Genomic DNA, 26,091 nt, shown 5'->3' on the forward strand with positions numbered 1-26,091 from the left:
TATTTATTCAAAGTCGATAGCAGAGACAAGTATATTTTTGGCCTGTCATATAAGCACTTGGATGTTTTTAAACTGTTTAAGGAATACTTAGGATTCAAAGACGACCGAAGTAATTTAGGAAATTTAACATACAAACCTCGTTCCACCAACATTTGCTCTGTGCCTCACTTGCTTTGTTTCCCATTTTGCTGAAAATAAAACGTAAACGTTTTGCAAGTAATATGTCAGCCTTCAATATTATCTGGAAAAATAATTTGGCTTTATGTTTTCTGGTCCTTTGGAATCATTGAGTCAATTCTGGCTTAAGGCATAAGAGATTCCGCTTAATCCGGTGCTACAGGGCGTTTCAAAATCTATTACCTCACATGAACACACTATGTCAAACAAAATCTGCCAGTATTTTGCTTGGTTGCGTTCTTGCTAGATGAATACGCTATCAAAGCAGCTCTCTGTCCTGTGGTGATATAAGTCTAAAATGACGCATTTAAGTCTGAGAAATTAGTTTTGATCCTTTTGGATAGATCAGTTTCATCATTTTTGAAAATATAACTTGTCCATATTTCAAATATAATTGACGTACCTAGAAGTATCATTAAAGTCTTCGATAATATCAAAGTCAGTCAGTCAGAGCTGGTGGTTATATTTTAAAAGCTCTATGATATTGCTTATAGTAGAATAATCTATAAACAAAGAAGTAAAGTTTTGCGCTTTACAAAATTACATGGCGAAGCATATTTCTTTTCAATATGAATCAACAATGATCAAATTGTATTTTGCGAAAATATATAAAGTTAGACCTGTATTTAAGGCCACAGTAATACAAAGCATTGATTAGAAGGCTGTAACTACTGTTTAATTCATTTTTTTCCATTACAGGGTATTTCGTTAATTTCCCTTTGAATATGAACATCAGATTGTAGAACTCCAAGAAAATCAAAGATATATTTAAATTTCAAGAAGTTTTTACCACCAGCCAAATATCATAACTATGGCCGGAATATCCGCGGAAAACCCTATTAGAAATTCGGTAAATGAAACAGAATGAGGCCAGGAGTTGGTTGCATGATCTATTTCATATTTAATTACATATAAACGAATACATGTACTTACATAAATTTCAGTACTTACAGCATTGAAATGATAAGAAAACCATAATCCATATCTAATATCTAAAATATTGAGATGTTATGCTTATATAGCTTAGAGTATGTCACGAACGATGATGCGTTTGCTAATTTGATAAAGTTGAATAGGATTTAGATTCCCTTCACTTTCTTATGAATGCAATGCTCACATTATTTTTGTTGTACAAGACGTATATATGTAAGAATATTTGTCAGCTATATTTCATGTGTTCCTAGTACACACTGTAATGTTCATAGTACCCATCGTAAATGATAATCAATTAGATTTACTTATCACTTGGCCCTATTTTACCCAGCTTCCTTATTATTCAAACAAAAAAACACTTATTCATTCTGAAATAAATTTTAATGGATATTAAAGAGAAAAAAAAGTAATCCTTTTCTAAATTCTAAATCAAGTTGTTTTTGGTGACATATCATCAAAATTCTACTTGTGATACCTTTAGCAGTCTTCATTTTCTTTATTGTGACTAGACACGCGGTGAATACACCAATAAGGATAGCAGTTGAACAAGAACTTATAATGATCCAGATAAACGAGTTGCCCCTAAAGCCGGTTGTATCCTGGTTGTTGAAACGTTGCTCAGCTTTCTCTGAATTAGAAAGTAAATAAACATATAAGGAGAAAACAATCACAGTTTATACTTACTCATATATCTAGCCTCAGATTTTAGTTTAACGCCATCTAAAGGACAATCTATTTTATTCTGCAATGTACTAAGATTATAAGCATATTACATTAATTAATTATTCTACGAAGATAGTTGAAAAAATGGCTACGCGAGTTGTCTATAGATTTACCAGCACAAACGATACTTCATCCGTAATTGTTGTCACTGCATATTACCCTCATGGTATAAAGGTATTCATTGATACCTGAAGTCTGACATCCCAGAAGGTATATTAAATTTTGAAGAAAGATAAATTTCCTTTTTATGAAGTTTAATTGTATGATTATGGATATAAAACAAGTGCAAAATTTTACGTTTATAGCATATTTAAGAGATGTCTCAAAATAGGTAGTAAATAAAGTGATTACCATAAATATTAACTGTCAATGTTTTCTTATCGGTTGTCTGTAAAGAGCTGGCCTGGCAATTCAAATGCCGTTGTGAGATACGACACGCATCTATTACTATGAGGCAGTCTGTTTTCATGTGACAGTGCTTTTGATACATGTTTCCATCATCAGTATGTTCTACCCATGATATGTTGAAGGTGCGCAAGCTTTTGACTGAACACTTAACGTATGTCCGTTCTCCTTCAGAAATATTTAAAACTGAACCAGATATGTTGAATTCAATAACAGGCGAATCTACAGTTAAGAAAAGGAAAATTTATACATTGTTGAAATCGTTTGGTTTACATGCATTTCAAAGATACATTCATTGGCTTCGGCACATTTCAAAAGTGCGAGCGGGAGGGCTACATACGCCGAAGCTGACATGATTCTTCTGAACAGGTTTAGACACCATAAATATATTTCAATCTCAGTGGACTAAATTCGACTTATAACTCTCAATCATTTTCAAATTAAAATAGTTTATTTCTGTAATAACTGTAATAAATGCTTTTTAGTTAAAATTACGATTTTAGGGTCAAATGACGTCTTAGTGGAATGCTTTTATGTTCATCGGTAAACATAAATATCTCCAGGAATATTTACATATATGATGTTATACCATTTCGGTATGTTTATTTGGCCATTATGTGAATGTAATACTTACACAAAAATGTGACCTGTTTTGGCGGGGAACACTCGCTGGTGATCTTATACCATTCACTGTAACGACAACATGTGATGTTTTCTCTGTTCCAGATTGGCTCAAATGTTGTCATGGTGACAGCATTAGTGTTTAAAGAGGTGGAAGAGTTGAAATAATCCGTCTGGACAGCAGACGGTACTTCCGTATCAGAAACTTTCATGTGTACTTTTGGAGCAGGCCTGCCATTTTTTACTACGCAAGTAATATTAACGGTTTCTCCTTCTTTTAAGATCCCAGGTACCATAAACAAATGGAATATAGGCGACTCTGAAAAAACAAATATTGCGACTTCTTTAAGTTGCTCGAATGACTACGTAATGTAATTAACATATTGACAAGAGTAACACTAACTGGAGTTGAATCATTTATTACTGAGTTTGATTTTATTCAGTTCTTTAGATCAGATGCAAATAAATTGATCTTAATACGTTGTACTTACCTATTATATATTGTCCAGAAGCGACAATTAAAGGTGAACGAAGTTAGTGCATCATTTATAAGTATGCAAGTCATCTGTACCATGTTATATTTTGATTTCGATTAGAATGAAGTAAATATAAACGTTCACTTACTGATAACATACACATGTGCAGTGATGATAAAAGACGATGTCAATGCATCGTTCATAACTGTGCAGGTCATTATTGCCATATGATGTCTGTTGAGAAGAGTAAAGAATGCCTTGTAACCCGCTGTGTCATTATATCGTTGCGGGCTTAGTGATTCATTTCCTATTGACATGGTGACTTTTATTGGCTGTGTACCACCACTTGTCTTGCAGAGAACACTGAACTGATCACCATCCTCACCAACAATACACCCCTTACAGTCGTCTATATCCTTTAAACCTTCAAATGCTGGTGTGCTTGGTGCAACTACAAGAAATGTTCAAATTAAAATCGGTTGCACCTAAAGAATATAATTTGTGTATTTGAAATAAGACCAAATGGATAATTTTGACTTCGCACAATATAAGCAAATATCATTTAAAAGGCAATGGATTTTAGGTAGTGGATCCGTAATGACAATCGGCTATTTCCGTGGGATTATATATTCTCCATATAAAATGACGGTATTCTTCGATTGTTTATGAATTTATTACCGAAGAATGCCGTAATTTAATAGGAAGAATATGTAATCGCACGGACATAGCAAATTTTCATTATGGTTCCATTTTCCTGAGATTAAACTTTTATTTCGGATAATAATTGAATCGTTATCAGAATCTTGATTGTAAATATATCTACCTGGTAATATCACTTTGACCATATTTGAATAGCCCGCTATTCCGCCACAGTAAACTCCGTATCGGCCATTCATTCGATCATTGAACATAATAATAGTCAACACATATTTATCATTCGGTTCCCTTTCTTCCTCATACACATCTTTCGTCAAGGTTATTGAAACAGGTTGATCTGTAGAATGCATCCATTGTCGTACAATGTGTTCTGGATATTGATTAACATATTCCGATGGATAATATTCTAGTTCTACGTTCTCGCCTTCTTTCACTTTTGTTGTTCTTAGGTAAACAAATCCACATGTATAGCTTGAAATATCTAAGAAAAATAGAAAGAAATAAAAAAATCAGTTACAATTCATTAATGTTTGACTATCTGGCTAGTATCTACCGATACGGATAGCACGTACATGTCTGAATAGCTGACAGATAGATCCCATATATCAAATAAAATGCTCGTGATTGGTATAGGATGTTTATTTTCGTTTTATACATCAAAAAGCCACTCTTTAAGTTAATATTACATGACAGCACAAATTCGTTTTCACAAATTTTCATTTTCTTTTAATACATCAAATTAGCCATTCAATAAGTTATCATTATTCTATATTTATTTTATCTATCCAATCATGACAGCACAAATTTATTTTTACAGAGTTTCATTTTCGTTTAATACATCAAATCAACCATTCAATAAGTTATTATTATTCTATATCTATTTTATATATCCAATCGTGAACGTTCATTTGCAACACGTGACCGTACAATATATTACCTTATTGGACGCATGTGCGTGCAAAAAGAAACCCTGTATTTTTCCGTATTTGTACGGTTCGAAAAGTCCCATGTTAAACATACGATAAAGGTGAAGTAGGCGCGCTATGTACAGAGTTTGATTATGCGTCTTGAAATCAGGAAGGCAGAAATACAATATTCAGTGAATAATCTTTAATTTAAACTAAACTAAAATAGATATAGTATAAAAAGGTTATTAAGCATTGAACTGTACAATACAGGATATATTTGAACTCGTACCCAGCTGAGAAAACCATATTGGATTCGTCTTGCGGCTCGTCCAATATGTTTTTTTCAGCTGGGTACTCGTCCATATATATCTCCGTATTGTACAGAACACTGTTAAACCTAATATTTCATGACAGCACATATTCGTTTCCATAGAAATATTTTCAAATGCTTGACTTATAAGCTAGTAAACACGTGCTGCATGTAGATCGGTCATAGAACACAAAAATTATGGACCCGTGATTTTATATAAAGAGTAATGTAATAATTAAACTTAGTTTCTTAAAACTGGTTCATAGATATCATAATTACAGGTGTGAAGACACTTATCAAAATAAGACCTTGCAATAACTTTGGAGTTCTTGTTTCAACATATACATGCTTAAGAATCCGCTGAAATATGTCTTTTAAACTTGGATCAGTCTGAAATACTTTACGTAAAGCTATTTAAATTGCCGGCCGAACATTAACATAGTAACACATCTGATTCAACTTGAACATTGTTGTGGCTTATCAGTTAAATGCTAACATTATACCATGAAAGAATGTAAACAATATACCTTGAAGCTGAAGTTTAGGAGTCTTCATTAAACAGCTAACGCTATTGTTCGTATAACCAACACGGTAAAATAGTTCGTCATAGTCTCTGACAGTGTCAGTTAACACCAAGTAATATGTTCCATTTTGAAAATATTGTGTAAACTTTTTATGATTAGGAAGTGTACCCCATACATTTCTTTCATTTGCCCGCTGCCAGTCAAGGTCTGCGTCTGAGGTTGTTTCCGGGGTAAAAGTGAAGGTAACATTTCTTCCCAGTATAGTTGGCTGTTCTATCTTCAGACTTCCGCATTGCTTTACGTCGACAGTGTCTTTAAAATTATACATAATTAAGCTATAAATACCTTTTCATGTCAAAAACAGCAAAAACAAACAATGCAGGTAAGGTTTTTGTTACATGTTAAGTTGTTTAGAATCAGAAATGATTTCTATTTTACTTTTAAATTCCTAAACTTACACATGCATGTATGCTAACTGGTTTGAAAAATCTGCAATTACAGTACCTTAGACACACAGCGGATTATTAACAACCATTTATTCTTTGAAGGATCCTCAAATGTTAAACGTGAAAACAGTCACAAATGCGAAATAATTTAACAACATTTGTAACATGAAACCTACAATAATATAGTTAAAATGGCGCTTGTCACGTACGTCATAAAAGAGCGTCACAAAAGTAAAAACATTGTTTAGGTCACATAAGTGAAAAATGTATTTCTACAAAGGTGAAAATAGTTTTATACTTTTTCGCATTCACCTTGAAAGTTTTATCAAGACCAAAATACTGTATCGTCTATTTATTGAAAACAAAGGACGACTTGGTATGACTTTAACAGATGTTTTGGAGCGGGAGTGAATATACTAATGGTACGTCCCTTGAGCAGAGCATCAGAGTGTAACACATAACAGCTGAACCACTTTAATAAATAGAAGAATTTACAGTTTTGGTGTAAGTTTCCTGCCAAACTACTTCTAAAACCGGCAAACATAATCACAGCCTGCCTCGTTTTTTTTGTTTTTTTATTTTGACAAATCAACTTGTCTTACTTAAATCAAGTAGAAGGCCACTAGGCTAATCCTTGAATTTGATACTCGTTCAGTTGAAAACTAGAAGACATTACCAGAAATGGTTATTAGACCCCTACTGGTTGTAAACTAGTTTCGGGGACTATAGGACTGCGTTTTTCCGTCCGTCCGTCATTCCGTCCGTCCTCAATTTCATGTTCGATCCGTAACTATGTCATTCATCAAGGCATCTTAATATTACTTGGCACATATGTTCTCAATGATGACAAACGTGACATGCGCAAAACCCCTAGCTCAAAGGTCAAGGTCACGATTGTAGGTCAAAAGTCAATAGGGCTTTTTCCTGTCCGATCCATAACTCTGCCATCCATGAAGAGTTTTTGATATTACTCAGCAAACATGTTTTCCATAATAAGACAACTGTTTCATGCAACCTTTAATCCTAACTTAAAGGTCAAGGTCACTAGGATTTTTATTCCTTTCTGATTCATAACTCTTTCATCAATTAAGGGAGTTTAATATTATTTGAAACAAATGTGCAAAAAAAATGTTGGTTTATTTCTTCAGAATTACTTCCTTTTAATATGAGGATTTCTTACATTTCTTTCCCATATTTTCCCACCAATTTCAAAATGAAATGGTACCAAAATTGAAATTAAATACTTTTTTTATATTTATAGATGTTATGAAACAATTATGAAGTTTAGATTTTTGTATATGCAAACTTAAATCCAAGTGGTTTGTTATAACATATTGTATATTTATAATACATTTTCTATACATAACTGACATATATCCGTTCAGTATGTTATATTGCAGTAGAGAAAATCAGGTGGCTTTCTGAAGGGGACTTTGTATTGCATGGCAATACTTTATTCATTTGTTTTTCAAAAGGTTGTTTTAATGTATGGAAAATTAAATGACTTAGCTTCGCTTTACCTCAGAAATACATTTACTTTCAGTTCAGCCGTTCAAATCAGAACTTTTATATTTTAATTTACACCTTTGCTCTTTCTTAAAGTGCTTTGTCTATTCTGGCACTATTTTTTTTGCTATTTTTTTCCATTACATTAGTTTATACATAATTTATTTTAGGTGGATTGTGAAGGAAGTTCTACAACTTATATTAATCACTCTCGACACCTCGTTCCTGATGGAATCCATCGCCACGAGGATATGAGAAAAGCTAGTTTCCCATTTTAATGCTGAGCGCCAAGCAAGGGAGCTACTGGTACCATTTTTTACGTCTTTGGTATGACGCGGCCGGGAATCGAACCCACGACCTCCCGCACTCGAAGCGGACGCTCTACCACTAGGCTATCGAGGCGGTTGCATTACATTAAAACTGCATCTTTTAAACGGACGGGAGTGAAAAGATATCTTGCAACTACCTTAGTCATGCCCTTAAAAGTTAGACTCTTGGTGCTCCGACTTCAGACAAGTTGTTGAGTACAAAGTAGTGTGCTTATAGCTTTGATTGACTCTATCTATATGTTTAAATACCTTAATCACGCTGATATTTTGTCACTAATGTTAGAACCTTTCTCAGTGGAAAGTTTTTTTTATTTGCATCATCTTGTCTAACTTGTTGAAAATAGGGTAAATGCAAGGCTGACATGCCCCAAATACGTTTTAACATCCCAGTGTCCTAGATATATTTCTGTGATGGTAATATTACATGATTTGCATGGAAATATTAAGAAATGTGAGTACATATACTGATTTAACATTAACATATTGTCCAGAAACATGTTATGACATTTCCTGGAGTGTTTTGTCCACGCACATATCTTATTGTATAGATTTAACATATATTCACCTCAATATTTACTCTACCAATTTCAGCGATTATGAAGGTATGTCACTATGCCTGTTTTGAAAATATTAAATCGGTATACAAATGAGACAAAAGACTGATCAATCTATAAATAACATTTCATGACAAATTGATTCAATTTTCTAAAATTTTCACTTCACTACAAAGAATGTTACACAATTGGTACAAATGAACTCCGAAATTCACTTTTAATTATTATTTTGTATTTTTTATTTATGAGAAAATATGTTTGATTTACTTAAAAGTGTATCAAAGCTTGCACTTTTTTTATCAGATTTTTCAATTATTTTCTTTTTACTTTTTTACTATAGCTTATATCCTATACAACAAAGAAACCATAAAGTTATGGAAGTCCATACTCTGAGATAGTTAGATTAATTACACACTCAGATGTAGACTCATTTTTACAAAAAGAAATAATTCATTTCTATATCAGATAATTTATTAAATATTTTTGTTTATTTTGTTTATCTCAAACAGCCTTAATTGTTAAATATGATTTCCTATACATATTACAATAGTACAAAAACGCTATCATTACATGCGATCATCTCAATAACAACCATATACTGCAATGCCTTTACTTTCCGTCTTCGAACTTGTAAACAGGCATCTCTGTTTATATCGCATTAATCGTTCCTTTCACCAGAAACCAGTCTTTTTACTTTTAACCATCTGAAGACAATTCCACTCATTGTTTTGATTAATGCGAAGTGTCCGATACCGTTCGCAGCTATTCAGCTTTATATCTCTTACCAAAACATAATCAGTAAGTAATAGACCGGCAACTGTGCTAAAGGTTTGTACAGTAACTACTCCCGGAAAGGCCCTTTAGATGCCAAGACCTGGGTATCTTTACTTCTAACAATATAGCAGTATGAACAGTACTTGGTGTATATAGTGTATATATATTAGCCATTTTCTGTTTCCCTAGTGTGATTTTCTTATTTTCTTTGTTTTTCGAACCTCAAATAGATTCAATGAATAAAAATAGCTAAAACGTCAAGCAGATTAAGTTGAGAAAATAAAATTACTCAGCCAGGCTTTAAGCCCCCACGCTAAGCACAATAGGGAGAGCGAATCGCGGTGTCGTGAGTTCGAGCCTCCTGCAAGGCGAATGAACTTCGTGACGAGTTGATAATAGACCTTGTGTCTGAAATAACTCGTCCTCTACCTCTGATTCATGTAGAGAAATTGGCAGTTACTTGCAGGGAAACTTGTTTGTACTGGTACAGAATCCAGGAACAACAATTAGGTGGTAACTGCCTGCCGTTACATGACTGAAATACTGTTTACCCCAAAAACAAACGAACAAACAAACTGACAGGGTCTTCAAAATCTCGCCCGTCATTTTGTAGTATTGCCGTTTTAAGACTGCATCATGAGAATGTTTTCATGAAGGCATGTGGGGAAAAAAGTAGGTCACTTTTTGTGGTGGGTTTTCAATGTAAATATGTTTTCCACCATACTATTTAAAGGCAACTAGCGAAATTTAAACAGACGGCTTATAACAAAAGAAAATTTACAGTCCACGTCCAAAATGCTACAGTGTAATTTTTACAGTCTGTAGCTTTCAAAGAACAACACATAATTTTGCAAAATTCAATAAACAACGAATGTTGAGGTGTACTACTGTATTTTACCATCAAAATTTAATGTCAAAATTGGTTTTACATGGTTGGAATACGTTTTATTTTCATTTGTGACTTTTTTGTGACTCTTTTTTATAACGTATATGACCAGCGTCGTTTTTACATTTACATCCTTTTTGTGGAATGTGTTTACATATTTTACACAAATGTTTCACATTTGTAACCATTTACTCATATTTTTGTGACCATCTTTACATTTTGGGGTCCCACAATCCTTTGGTGTAATTGCGCGTGGTCACAGTAGTGTCTGACATTCAAATTGTTGTAGGAGCTGAATATAGGTATGAGCTTTAAGACTGGTTGGTAAAATTGCCTAATGGGACACTTTACACATGATCAATTGACCCCTATTAAATGTAAACAAAACCATCAAAATAGGGCAAATTGCACGACATTGTACAAAAGGGGGGAATTTGGTTTTCATACAACTACAAATCTTTATTATATCATGATCAGAAAGTTACAAAACTTGACTTCCTAGTTTTATTCAATCAATGCTGTCATATCATAAACAGAGGGTAACTGTGGGTATTTTATATATATTCATTTACACTCCACCCCTTCTCCCCTTCTCCCCTTTTCATATAACGTAGTCTAACATTTATATCAAAAACTTCAGAAAATGACCCAAAGTAAAACTTTTTGGACTAAAATTTGAATTTGAAAAAGTTGATTTTGCCGTTTTCTTTCGAATTGCTTTTTTGATTTTTAGGCTAGTCACACCAATCCTTTGCATAATGTCTTCCTCGCGATCATTGCAAAACAATCCCATGCAGTTAACTGTAAACAATTTTAAAGTCAGAAGATCATTTAAATGTAAAAATAGGGTTCACTGGGAAAATATATATGTCAAAAGATTTCTAGTAGCTACATAATATTGTATCACGACATGCTTGGACGACTCCTGTCAAGGTAATGATTACATTAGTGTTCAGGTTAAAAGAGAAGCTACACTTTCTCGGGACATCTAACATTAAAAAGGACAGACGAATCATTCTACGTATTTACCACATTTGTCAATGTCGCACTTTCCCCAGTCCTTATCTGAGGACACATAGCACCAGAGATAACCATGTCTATCCGGATCACGACAGTAATTTTCGTCTTCAGATGTCGTAGCTTCCGTGAATTTATCAGGGTTACTGTATTTATGATCAAAAGAATCCCATCTTATACATGTCTGTCCATCTTTCGTCGTCTGCTGGTGACCTTTATACTCATACGTCTTTGTCCGGAGACAGTCTGAAGCCACCACTGAAATGTTGTATAAATTGCTATTATGAATACAAAATATAACATTTTATTGGAAGTTGATTGGGACCGTATTGAAAATATACTCTTTGGCTTTTCAAACTTCACATCTTTTATATCTCTGCCAAATTATGACAGATTCTGATGAAATTTGGGCATATTTTTTAATCATTAGTTCAGTTATATAACAGATAATAAGGATTTTATGTAAATTCGTTGAGCAATGACAGATGCAGTAAGATAAAACAAAATGAAAAGTCACAAACTGAGTGCAACTTGATGCTGGCCGCTATGCGGTAGGTACTGCTATCTGCAATATAAAACAATTTTGCGGTCAACATTTCACTCTTCAAGGGATGGAAAATGCTCTTATCCTGATAATTTGGATACTTTTCTGCAAGTTTGATTTTGTAGATAACAAGATTCTGCACGACATTATTGGTATTAATCTGGAAAAAAAAACGAGTAAATATTTCTCGATGCAAAGCTTCCCATCACATTGTTTCATAATTATTTTACTTATATATGATTATGCACATTTTGCTCGTATGTCCAAACAATTCTTTTACAAGAAAACTATGTAAATATACTTCTTCACTCCACATTATCCATCTATTTGATATCATTAGTGACGTCACTAGCCTAAATTGTAATTTTCAGGTTTATATTGAAAATACATGTATTGATGTGTGATCAATTTCAACTAAAAAGAGTTGAGAAATAGTAGGAATTAATTTGACTTCCATCAATTTGATACGATCAAAATATACCGTTGCAATTTTAGATTTACTTATCATGGTGTACCGTTTGGGTCAAAAGTTTGCTTTGCTTGTGCGCGCGCATTTCAAAATATACTTGCACGTATAAAATATGCGTGCAAGCGAAAAGATATACGTCCACGTGTATAATTTTATATGTGCACGTGTAAATATGTAGCTTATATGAGACTGCGTTTTTATATATACGTGCACTTGTAATTAAACATCCACGTATATATTTACGCGTACACTTGTAAATATACAGGTGTGTGCGTATATCTAAGTGCGGCTAAAATGTGCGTGAACTCGTAAAGATTTACGTGCACGCATATACGGACGTGCATGCGTAAATTTATACGTGCACGCTTTAATACAAATGCACGTATATTTACACGCACACGTCCGTATAAGCATATTTACGCGTGTACGATAAAATTTTTAAATGTGGACTTATATATTCACACGTCTACACATATAGATCTAAGGCTATTATAATTACACGCTGACTTTCGACCCAAATGGTACACCATAACTTCTCATATGACTTTTGATTTAAGGCTAACCTTATTGTACGCGTTACGGCTAAATGAGTTACTTCGGATGGTTATCGTAGTTATGTTTTCTTAATAATGAAATAATAATCAAAGAACATTTTGTCAAGCTTTTATTCAAACATTCTTTGCTGTGACGTTAAATATGACGTCAGAAATGACGTGATAGTGGCGTCTGAGCGTTCCAAACGTTAAAAAGTCCAACATTTCAAACGAGTTTTAAGTCTAATTCGTCTAAAATTACAACAATTTTGACTGATATAACACAAGAAATTATAGATGTATGCGAATAATTAAGGGTCATTGTAACAGTACATTGATCTGCAATGATGTATTCGGATTTTTTACAGGCCAGATCACAATTAATGCGGGAACATCGTGGAATCAAGCCTTGAAAAAGCCACTCGAGCAAAATACAACGTTGCCGATCAAGGGACAGTTATTATACCCGTATTATTATAATCATTTACCCGTATTATTATTTTTCACTCGTAGGCGGAGCCAAAAACAAGTATTGACAGTGACATCAACATTATGAAGTTATAACAAGGTGGTAATGGGAGCGGTGGTCTAGTGGCTAAGGCGTCAGCACTCGCTTATCTCGGGGAACATGGGTTCGAGCCACAATGGAATCACACCCACGCCTTCTCATAGGACTCCCGTACTGGTTTATTCAAGGAAGCGGACTCGAAAGTGGTTCAAATAAGCTTGCAGCTTGCATCACAATCGAGAAAAAAAATTAGTATAAATCAATTTAGAATTGAGCTAACAAAGTGACATCGTACACAACTAAAGACCAACACACTGGAAAATGACGAACCACGGAAAATGACGAACCACGGAAAATGTTTGAAGTTTTCACAAATAACCGTTGAGTTACTGGATTTAATAATAAAACAATTGTTGCCTTTCAGGTTCAGTCGACATGAGTTTATATCGACCTTAGATAGAGGTTGATATCACGTTTCCTAGGTCGTTAAATCCTCATATCGACCGCACCCGAAAGAAAATAATCTTATAATAGTTTGAATTCCAACAATTGTAATGCTCAAGCGTTTTTCAACATCAAATTACGTAACGTAAAAACATATCTATCATGACTACCATTTCTACGGATTGAATATACTCCAGAATGGCTATGAACATTTTAAATGCATATACTCACTGGAAGATTTAGATGCATATAAACTCACCGGAACATTTTTGATGCAAATAAACTCATCGAACAATTTTAGATTGGAATATGTCAGAAGCACATAAACTAACCGGAACATTTTAGATGCATATAGACTCACTGGAGATTTTAAGATGCATGCGAACTTACTGGAACATTAGATGCATATAAACTCACTTGAACAGTTAGATGCATATAAACTCACTGGACATTTTAGATGCATATATTAATATTAAACACAATGAAACATTTAGACTGGAATATTTCAATATTTCAAGTGCATATAAATTAACTAGAACATTTTAAATGTACATGTATATAGACTCACTGGAGCATTTAAGATGCATGTAAACTCACTTGAATATTTTAGATCAATACTGTAGAATCTGGTAAATAAGCGCATATTCGAATATAAGCGCATATCAAAAGTAAGCGCATACGGCCTTACCGTTATTCCGTATGGGATAATAAGCGCATGTCATGCCCTTACAATAATTTTGTCTCGAAAGTAGGCGCATATCCTATTACTGGTAAACAAACAACAGATGCAGCAAAAAGACGTAATTAACGCTATTATACCGTGATAATTGTTTACCATAAATACAGCCGACAAATGTTCTTACCTCTTGAATAGCCAATAGGTGTTAAAAGATGTTAACGTCTATTGTGTGATAAAACGATAATTGTTTACGATAAGCATGCTTTTTGAATAGAAAATGTTTTCAGTAAATGAAAGTAAAAGTTTGAATAACAGATAAGTTGTTTGCGTTGTCATAACAGTTTGTCATTCTTTTGTAAATCTGTGAAAAAATATGAATAAAATACTATAATCTTGGTGTTGAACAATTATTGAATGGTCGAGAGTTTGAACATTATTTGCTAACTATGTATTCATTATGTTTTCATTATGTCTTAATAATGTATGCAATAAAGGGAGGTACTTCACTGCGCACGTCCATTACCATGTTTTACTTCCGTTTTCTCAACCAAGGTAAGCACAGTCAATATTCTTAATATATCAAAAATAGGCGCACACGGCTTGTCTATAAGCGCATATCAAATATAAGCGCATAGTTTTGGCTTAATTATCTTAATTGGATCACGTGACTGAACACATTGAGAACATGGTTTTTATCGGCTCGTAAAAATTTCAAAAATAAGTATTTTAAAGAAGATTTATTCGATAACAAATAGGACTATGTGTTGGTAAACTATCTTTTCTAATGCCGGATAACAAAAATGTTGGAAAGAAAGAAGAAACATTGGATAAAAAAGCAAAAAATAAACGAGAAGCGTCGTCACCTTTGTTAGAGGACAATGGCTTAGTGTGCACGGACTTTTCGCATGGCGGATTACACACTCAAACACATGAGGATAAGAGTAGGACAAAGAAAAGTCGACATAATAGTGGAGTGAATAGTGATACTCTATATACACAAACTGTAAGTAATCCTTTTTTTGACTGGCGTACAGTTACAATGGCATATCAACAGCCTCCATTTGGAATGTTACAGCAACCTTACATACCTAGCTCACCTCCACCTAATCTAACGACGGTAGGACTGCCGCCGGCGCCGGCACCACCGCCATGGGTCTCTGAGTTGATAGAAGATGTTAAATCCATAAAAGAAAAGCTGCACTCAGTAGAGAAAATTGAAAAAACTGTTAATTCCATTAGTTTAAAAATGTCTGACATGGAAACAAAAATGAAAAGTATCCAGTCTAGGATTTCTGAAACGGAGAAGTTTTGTGAATTTGTAGCCAAAGACAGTGACTCTATTAAAAACGAAATGAAGGATACAAAAAATGAAATTAAAAACCTTAAAGCAAGCTTTAAAAGCTTTCAAAATAAGTCATCAGATTTATATGAACAGCAATCTAGACTAGAAGATCAGATGACTAATCTAGAGTTACAGTCACTTAAAAACAATCTATTATTCTACGGAATTCCGGAAGGGAGCGCACCGGAAAATTGCGAAGCATTAGTCAAAGACATGTGCAAAGAGTATTTGAAAATTGAGGATGCAGACTCCTTTACATTCGAGAAAGTTCAGCGGCTGGGGAAACGGACTGGCTCAAAAAATCGCCCCATTCTCGCGAGATTTCAGTTTAGTCATCAGCGGAGAACGCGTTAGGACTGTTTCGTTCGACTTGGCAGACGACTTGAAGGCGGCAGGACGCGGAGTAGGAGCACATCTCCCGAGGACCATACGTGATGCACGAAAACCACTGTACCAGCAATGGATGAGGCAATTAAAAACGGAAAATCTGTAAAATTCATTGGCAAAAAATTATTCATTAACAACGAGGAGTACAAACCAGAACCTGAAACATAGGAAGGTCGTGAAGAGCAAACGTTAAAGGTTTTATTCTGGAACGTTAATGGCCTTAAAAGGAATATTGTTGACAGTGACTTTCTTTCATTTTTATCCGAGTATGACCTTGTTTTCTTGAACGAAACATGGATTTCAAAAACTGACCAGATTATTTATGATATAGACGGTTTTTCTTGTACTCAGATTCCTGGAAATAAATCTAATAATGCCAGGAGAGGAAGATATAGTGGTGGAATATCTTTTTATTATAAAAACAGTTTAAGAAAATATTGTTCATGTATGTGAAAAAAATCAGTACGGTTCTATTTGGATAAGATTAAGCCGCGAACTATTTTTGTTTGAGGAAGATGTTTATATATTGTCATATTTATGTACCACCTATGAACTCAAATGTAGTAAAAGAGGATGAATTTGATTTGTTTGATAGTCTCGAAAGTGATATTTTGAAATATAATGAGTTAGGCAAGATTTACATAACTGGCGATTTTAACAGCCGAACTGCTTCTGTTACAGATTATTTTGAATTTGATAAGTACTTAGATGAAAACCTGCCGTTTGTTAATAGAGTTCAAATTTCAGAACGCGCCAATAAAGATCACGTGATCGACATGTACGGACGGCGATTACTAGATTTATGCATGGCAACAGGTATCCTAATAGCTAACGGTCGAGTCTCACGTGACCGTGACATAGGTAATTACACATACTGTTCATATCGAGGTCAGAGTACAATAGATTATTTACTTTTAAACTTTGAGGATTTTAGTACTCTCCATAATTTTGATGTACTGACCTTTAATGAATTTTCAGATCACGCGCCGTTAGTCTTTAGTCTTCGGAGAAAATATGGAAGTGCTCCAAAAACATCTGCAGAACCCGAAACTTTTACTCATAAGATCGTATGGGATAGTTCTAAAGTTAGTGATTTCATTGACAGGCTCTCGAGTAAAAATGATATAATTTCACATCTGTCTGAAATAGTAAATACGGAACCGGTAGACACTATAGTCAGCAATTTTTCCTCGATTTTGTTAGAGGTAGCTTTTGATATTTTTGGCCAAGAAAGTAAATCGAAAAAAACAGATCCTTTAAAAAAAGAATGTAAATGGTTCGACGATAGGTGTTATAATGAAAAGAAAGTTTTTAATAGTACACGGAACAATTTTACACTTAATAAAACTGAAATTTCTAGATGCAACTTTATACATGCGCGAACACGGTATAATAAAGTAAAGAAAATTGCAAAAAGAAAATACAAAATTAATGAAGGTAAGCGACTGGAAAATTTAGCCGATAAGAACCCCAGGAAATTCTGGAAAAATATTAATAAAAAAATGAAAAAACAATCTGAAAGTTCGGAATCACTATCATTAAACGATTTACATATGCATTTTAAAACATTATTTGGAGAAACGCTTACAGATGAAAATGAAAGAGATATTTTTGCAGAAAATCAAGATGATGAATTAGACATTTTTTTCTCTGAAAATGAATTACGTACCGCCATCTTCTCTCAAAATAATAATAAATCGCCAGGTAGTGACAATATCATAAGCGAAATGTTAAAAACGTCATTTAATATTATTTTCCCCTTTTTTGCTTAAACTGTATAACAGATTATTTGATACGGGAGACTATCCACTATCATGGGGAGAGGGAATTATTGCACCAGTTTTCAAAAAGGGTAATATCAATGAAGCAAAAAATTATAGAGGGATTACACTAATTAATACAATGGCAAAGGTATATTCACAATTACTGTTAAATAGATTAACTTTATGGTCAAAAAAATATGATAAAATTTCTGATAATCAGTTCGGATTTCAAAAGGGGAAATCAATTAGTGACTGCATTTTCATATTATACTCGGTAATCTCAAAAGTGCTGAATTCGGGGCATAAACTTTATTGCATTTTCATCGATTACCAACAGTGTTTTGATAAAATTGATAGGTCATTTCTTTGGCAAAAACTTATCTCAGCAAACGTTAGCTCCAAATTAGTCCGCGCAATTAAGTCCATGTACAGTACTGTCAAATCTTGCGTACGTTATAAAGGCAAATGTTCAGAATTTTTCAATTGTGATATCGGCTTGAAACAGGGGGATCCGAGTTCGCCGTTACTCTTTATGCTGTTCGTGAACGACCTAATACAGAATATTAATTCAGACCTAGATAATATTTTTACAATAGGCGAAATGAAACTATTTCTTAATCTTTATGCAGATGATCAAGTCCTTTTTGCTAAATCCCCCGAAACTTTACAATCAATGTTAAATGATGTTGTACGTTACTGTAATGTATGGGGTTTGAAAATAAATACTTCGAAAACGAAAGTTATGATATTTGAAAAAGGAAGGCACACGAATTTCAATTTTTATATTAATGGTACACAAATTGAAGTTGTGGAGAGCTTTAAATACTTAGGAATGACATTATTTAAAAATGGTAATTGGTTTAGAAGTCAGAAAGTTATATCTCAACACGCATCTTTTGCTTTGTTTAATTTGTTTCGTTTATTTAGAAATGCTGAATTCTCTGTAATGCAGAAATTCAAACTTTTCGACACATTAGTTAGCTCTATTCTTAATTTTTGCTCAGAAATCTGGGGTTATCATAACGCTCCAGATATTGAGAAACTGCACACAAAATTTATTCGGTACATTCTGGGGGTAAAGAGGTCAACAAACATAACTGCACTTTACGGCGAGACGGGTCGAGTCCCATTATCAGTTATTCGAAAAGTCAACATGCTCAAATATTGGTTTAAAAATGCTATCACAAAATGATGACTCTCTTGTTAAACAGACATTTAAAATGTTAAAGCAAGATGCTGAAAACAATAGGCTTACAATGGAAATAATTGGGCGTACCAAATAAAACGCATTCTTGATGACCATGGATTTAGTTATGTTTGGGATTATCAGTCTCATATTGATATACCATTTGACGCTATTAAAAAAAGAATTTATGATACTTACATGCAAACGTGGTATAGTGATATAAATAATTCAAGACGTCTTCAGTCCTATGCAATTTTTAAGTATGATTTCGAATTAGAAAAATATTTAAAAGTGATCTCGGAACCAAAATACAGAATAGCTTTAGCCAGATTTAGAACGTCTTCGCATAATCTGTTCATAGAAACTGGTAGATATGAAAATATAGATAGGGAGGCAAGGCTCTGTAGATTTTGTAACATGAACCAAATTGAAAACGAGTATCACTTTCTGTTAGTTTGCCCTTATTACCGGGATATAAGAGGAAAATTTTTCGAACCCTATTTTTGCCATTGGCCAACTATAAAAAAGTTTGAAAGTATCATATCTACTACCTCAAATAAAACAATATATAATGTTGCGAAATTTATCTACTTTGCAAACCTTAAGCGCGGAAGATAATAATAAAAGTTGTAAAATCTCCAGTACTCATGAAAAAAAAAAAAAAACCTGTGTTTTCATATAACGTTCAGTGTAAAGTCTTAGCTAATCCTTTTAGATATTAAGCTAAACCTCATTTTTATAGATGTCATTTATCAGATATTTCTTTGAAATAACTGAATATGATTATCAATGAATATATGTAATTTATACTTTGTTTTGGAAATTCCATGTTCTCTTTGTGTTCTCTTCGACTTTGTAGCTAGAAACATTGTAACATTGTTTAAAGCTAAATAAAATTATTGTATTGTATTGTATTGTAAATCTTGGTGTTGAACAATTATTGAATGGTCGAGAGTTTGAACATTATTTGCTAACTATGTATTCATTATGTTTTCATTATGTCTTAATAATGTATGCAATAAAGGGAGGTACTTCACTGCGCACGTCCATTACCATGTTTTACTTCCGTTTTCTCAACCAAGGTAAGCACAGTCAATATTCTTAATATATCAAAAATAGGCGCACACGGCTTGTCTATAAGCGCATATCAAATATAAGCGCATAGTTTTGGCTTAATTATAAGCGCATATCAAAAATAGGCGCATAAAAGTGTCACTAAAATTATTATAAGCGTATACGCTTATTTACCAGATTTTACAGTATAAACTCAGTGAAACATTAAGATTCATATAAACATTTTAAATGCATGTAAACGCACTGGAATATTTTAGAGTAATACAAATTCACTGGATTATTTTTGAGATACTCACTGGAACATTTAGATGCACATAAACTCACTGGAACATTTTAGATGAACATAAGCTAAATGAATATGGAGCTTAGATAAATATGTACTTGCATAAAATATTTGTTATTTTATTCAGAATATTACTATGTTTTTAAGGCAATAAACGTGTCTGAATATCCGCGAGAAATGCATTTCTATAAATTTTTATCAACAATGTAGTATTTCTAAAAGCTCATGTTGATCAGTTATGTGTATAGCATGAGTTACAAGCCATATTTCCCCTCGCAACGTTGCTGATGTGTATAAATTTTATTAATCATTCTTATCATTGCTGTATTACATACAACCATAGCAGTTATCAAGCGCATTGTCATACTAAACATGAAAAGTTATGAAAAACATTTTGATGTTTGTTTTCTATTTTGTATTGTAGGTAGTAATGATATACTGACAATTTAACTGTTCCCTATCGGTATTACCTTGCTCAACATTTGTTACTGACAATATGTCAACAAGTAACAAAAGCGGGTACGTCCGATGTTCAAAAACGAAAACTTTAGTCTGACTGGTTGTATCTTTCTATACAGCTGTCTGAGTTTGTTCAGATGCAGTAGTTCCAACAGATAAATTATAGCAAACTGAGCAAGTATTTGGCGGTCGCTCAACCCCGAATATTTACAACTTCACATGCTGCATATTATTCCTAAATAGTTTCATGTCTTTATCATGTTTAAGATAGACGGACAGACGGACCGGCGAGCGAGGGCAACGCTAATTGCCCCACCCAAACATAACGTGGATGGGGGTGGGGGCACATAAAAAGAAATAATTTCATATTGTAACGTTCTCTTTGCAACCGCCAGTTGCACCTTAAATTATACTTAATAATACATCTTCTTGAAATATGTCCTAACATTTCATGCGAAAAATAATATACGGCTTTCTTTTTTTATACCGCGGAATACAATGAAAATTCGGATTATTTCCGACTCAATATTTGTATATGTACATGTATACACTTGCTTATTTGTAGTTTGTCTTAAAATTGTACAATCTTCGAAGTAGGTAACTTGAAAATTACCACATATATTCACGTGATAAAGACAACTATGAAATGTAATGATTTGTAAATACAAGAATGAAAGTATTAGATTTTTAAAAACGGAATGGCTAAATATCTATTTGCAAACAGCATACGTCGTTTTTATAATACGGTAAGACGTTTGCGTAACGACAGAAAAAAGCGGGAAAATTCGCAACGTCAAACGCCGCTCATAGTGCCATTTGAGACTTTATCATTTTTTTTGCGACTTCGTAGTTCAAAAACGAAGTCGGTAGTCAAGGACTTTTTGTCGTTATTTTGCTGAGAATGCCTTTAAAATAATTGTGTAATTTTTTAAAAATATCTATGGACCAGTAAAAGCATGCTCCCAATATTTAGAAGAAACGTCAGTTCCGTAGTGTTCAGATTTTGGAACAACACATGCTAAGATTTAGGGCTACAACTTAATTAATCGGAAAGTGTTAGACTCAAACTTATGACTTAACAAACTCGTGTGCAGTCAATGTCGCTGTGGGCTAACAATTATCTGGTAGAAGTGTATTTCATTGATTTATCAAATGATTTTCTTATGTAAGAAAAAAGGCAAGAGAAAGTGGTGTGGGGGACGGGTAGGGAAAAAATTATGACAATACTGCGAAAACGAAGTCGGTGACCCCCTATTTTGTTAGCTCATTTTACAGTAAAATAAATTTATAAGATAATATTAGTTTTTAATAAAAAATCTATGGACTAGTTTTTGCACCCTGCTTTGTCATTCCGCACGAAAATAATAATTTCATAGAAAGATTTTGGCATGATTTTTGCATAAAGTAAGCATTCCTTCGGCGAATAGTGGGAGTATATATTTGAAAATTACATCACCGTATAGGTTTCGACTGGCATATTATATAGAAATGGAAATGGAATACTTTTTGAATAAAATGAACGCCCCGAAACTAAATTAATCGCCATGAAAACGGCAACGTCACAACTATTTCTGATTAGACTAAAACGTGAAATTTCGACGTCATTTGCGTAAAAGGTGTGCATTTGACCTTTTCAATAATTGTACATCGGATGAAGATCAGCTTTTGCTGTTATTTACGTATGTTATCGAGGATGCAATTTGTTTTTGAAAATCCTCCTCATTACACCTTGTTCACCTTAATATCATTATTTATGAAAACTAAAAAAAAACAATCATCAACATTTAAGATAATTTCTACTTACATTATTTTTCTTAATACTCGGTACGTTGCAGTAAATATGTATTTTAAAAAAATAGTTTAATATAGATTTGCCACATATTAAATAAGTTACCTTCATATAAAACAAATAAATGTCGTGTCCGAAATCTTATAACTTTTCTTTTTTTGCATATCTTTACTTAATGTTAACGTCGTTTTGACGTTACCTGTGTGGGTCACAACATTTGACGTTACGTCAAGTAGAAATATCATTAGTGGAAGTATTTAATCATAACAAGTATAAATAAAATTATTCACGATTCCCATCGTTACTATATTCCAGTTCATGCTTTCTCAAAGTCTTTACCATAATTTTGTTTATGCATTTTTTATCTTGCTTTGCACGATTTTTTCGTGATTAAGCGTCAGTGTATAGTATTTAAAACTTGCATTACAAGTGTTCTAGTTACTTGAGGCAAGAATTTGACACCAGAAAGTTATTTCTTACTTACAACAATTTATCCCAGCCACCCGCCCGTTATTGTACAATAGTATTCACAACTTATCATGACATCAGGGTTTCTAACTGACCAATCAGAGAGTTGCATTTTCAATTACCTGCCAGTTTCCACTTGGGTAAAACGAAGCATTTTGTCAATGAACATATAGTGACTTTAGAAATAAATATCACATTATTTCAAAAATCAAATTAGATTTTTGGATGGACATTCTACAGACGATGCTACGAACTACAACTTTTTGAAGTTTTATTGAAATATTTTATGGATTTAATATTTTGATTTTAGTTTAAAGTTTGAGATTTTACACAGGGAGTATATGATAAAGTCCAAGTAAAATGTAATCTTTACCCTAGTGATATTAGTATCATTCCGCAATGCTTCGGACATGTTAAAATTATGAATGCAAAATTTATTCCCTACTCTGTTAACATAGGCACCTTATGGTGTCTTTTTCTTGCTGTTGCTTTACAGTGTTTTAGTATTTTTCAGGTAAATCAAAGATTCCCTGGCTCCCGGAAAAGATACAGAATACATTGAAATAAACTATTCAATTGTTTTGTAAATCGAAATGGTGTCAAATACAATTGCCTGTATCCTATTCTGTTTTTTTTGTTGTATTTGTAGTTATAGTAACAAGGGATAAGTGAATAATTGATTTACTCACGAGTTAAAGTGAGTATTTCAATATGATTTTTTTAGCAACTCAAAGATGTGCCTTAACAGCAGAGACAGTACTTGTAAGTATAAGTTTTGTAATGTTTTTTATTTTTTGAGTGTGGGTTCGATATCCGCCAGTTTTTCTTTGCTCTTTTTGTGTTTAACGCCGTTTTTAAACAGAATGCCATGTAATGGCGGACAGTTAACCTAACCAGTGTTCCTGGATACAGCACCAGTACAAACCTGTTCTCCGCAAGTAACTCCCAACTTCCCCACTTGAATTTGAATTATATCTTTTATCAAATCGTCAAGGAGAACATACGTCTATCGGGTATCGAACTCACAACCAAGCAGTCCATAGATCTGCGCACTCCCTATTGAGCTAAGCGGACGGACTTCGATATTCGACAGAGTCGCAATTATTTTAGTTTTTTATTCTCTTTAACATAGCGTTGTATAAATTCATATAATCCTCGTAGATGGAGTAAAGTAATAAGGTCTGTTGCGTATTTTGATATGTTTCTTCTAATAAGTTTAAAATATTTTATAGAATACACAATCAATGTGTTGTATACATACGGAAGCATGGAGGGGAGATCGGATTTTTTTATTTATTTTAATTTATCTCGTGGCCACGAGATATAACTAAGATAAAACATAAAACAGTTTCTTAATTCGTGGTCACGAAATATATAACTAAGAAAAAAAAAAGATTTCTTAATTCGGGCCACGAAATATAACTAAGAAAAACAAAAAAAACAACATTTTTTGCTAATTCGTGGCAACGAAATATAAGTAAGAAAAAACAAAACAAAAAAAATAGTGGCCACGAAAGATATGTATGCTTCCGTATATACATGTGCAAATGGAATGTTATAATTGTTTCTTGCATACCAGACGGGGATTTCCGGTATTTTTGCCGGCGCTGGAAAAATCCATCTTACACCCCGGGGTGAAAGATGACTCCCGTGCTTTAAATGACGTATTACGAACTACATATATGTAGAAGATTTATGTAGTTATTTATATTTTATTTCGAAAAACGGAATAAGAATCCAATACCTTGACAGTTCCTCTTTGTTCCTGATAGTATATTTCTCGATTCAAAACACGTTATTTTATCAAAAATTCATAACGTTACGCTGCAACTGATAAAACAAAACCGGACTAAACATTGTTATTTGTCTTTGAAACGTCATGACGTCTTTCCTGTTTACGGACGTTGATTTCCCGCGCTTTGTTTAAATACGCTGCTATAAGAAATAGTTCTAAAAAGAGAGCAGTTCGACTGATTTTATTTTTATTATTATATCTTGATATCGGTATGCAAAAAAAAGATTCTGTCACTGGATATAGGTGCAGATGGGAATATCCGGCTCTCGGGTAACTGTGTAGGCGGTAACTCGGTAGGAACCTCGTTACCGCCTAAACAGTTACCCTCGAGGCCGGAAATTCCCATCTGCACCTATAACCAGTGAAAGAATCTTATAATCTAATACTTGGCTAGATAAAATCTACCGTGGAGTCTGTTTCCAGGAATCCACTGACACTGCTAGCGAAATTACAGATACCGCTTACAAAGCATTATGAAAACTATTTTGCATTCAAGTGAAATTTTATTGTTCATGACAATAATGATGAAAAATAATGATTGCAAAATTACATTAAATAATGAAATGAACATGATTACAACTAAAATATTTTCACTGAAAAGAAAAAACGACTCGCCAGAGTATTGAACCGCAGTCGCATGTGTGACAGGTCACCACGTAATCACTACGTCATTCTGACTAGTTATAACAATAAGCCGTTCTAATTTAAATAAAGCAAAGCAAATTATGCTGATTTCCAAGTCTATAAATAGAACTCTCAAACGTCAAAATCAGACTATACATACCTTTTCCAAACAAAATCGATATTGATAAAACAATGAGAAAAGTTCCGAAAAAGAAACTAGTATTCTGAGCCATTCCAATATTCAAATCATTTTAAGTTATTTAGTAAATCTTCCAAACAAATATGGCCATGATGTTATTTTCAGTACTTCTCGTCTAACGTTAATGACAAATTTAATTGTTTCTTAAGTGAGACTTCCGAATTCGCTGAAGACTGTTATAAATATATCATTTATTTACTAATATTTAAAACTTCCTTGATTATTGTTGAAACTATTTTCTTTCCTGATATATTGATTAAACATTAGTTAGAGGTCAGACTTTTAAGTTTATAATAAAT

General features: G+C 33.3%; 2 protein-coding genes across 8 annotated transcripts in view; both read right to left on the reverse strand.

Annotated features, from left to right (window-relative positions):
- Nucleotides 1-25,926, reverse strand: part of LOC128546179 (uncharacterized) — an 81,542-nt gene extending 55,616 nt beyond the window's left edge. For 2 of the 7 annotated variants that reach the window (XM_053552484.1, XM_053552483.1), the window contains exons 1-9: nt 25,754-25,926; nt 11,259-11,504; nt 5,738-6,046; nt 4,159-4,473; nt 3,484-3,786; nt 2,873-3,178; nt 2,185-2,460; nt 1,586-1,738; nt 137-188 (exon numbers count right to left, since the gene is read on the reverse strand). In XM_053552484.1, coding sequence (XP_053408459.1) covers nt 137-188; nt 1,586-1,738; nt 2,185-2,460; nt 2,873-3,178; nt 3,484-3,786; nt 4,159-4,473; nt 5,738-6,046; nt 11,259-11,504; nt 25,754-25,826 — 2,033 coding nt within the window. In that variant the 5' untranslated portion in view covers nt 25,827-25,926. The remainder of the gene's footprint in view (nt 1-136; nt 189-1,585; nt 1,739-2,184; nt 2,461-2,872; nt 3,179-3,483; nt 3,787-4,158; nt 4,474-5,737; nt 6,047-11,258; nt 11,505-25,753) is intronic. The other 5 variants (XM_053552486.1, XM_053552485.1, XM_053552488.1 and 2 more) reach the window with 4 other exon arrangements.
- The window catches only part of LOC123559674 (uncharacterized), a 134,682-nt gene that overhangs the window by 64,140 nt on the left and 44,451 nt on the right, over nt 1-26,091 (reverse strand). The window lies entirely within an intron of this gene.

This window comes from Mercenaria mercenaria, chromosome 10 (genome assembly GCF_021730395.1).
Source record: "Mercenaria mercenaria strain notata chromosome 10, MADL_Memer_1, whole genome shotgun sequence".
NCBI lineage: Eukaryota > Metazoa > Mollusca > Bivalvia > Venerida > Veneridae > Mercenaria > Mercenaria mercenaria.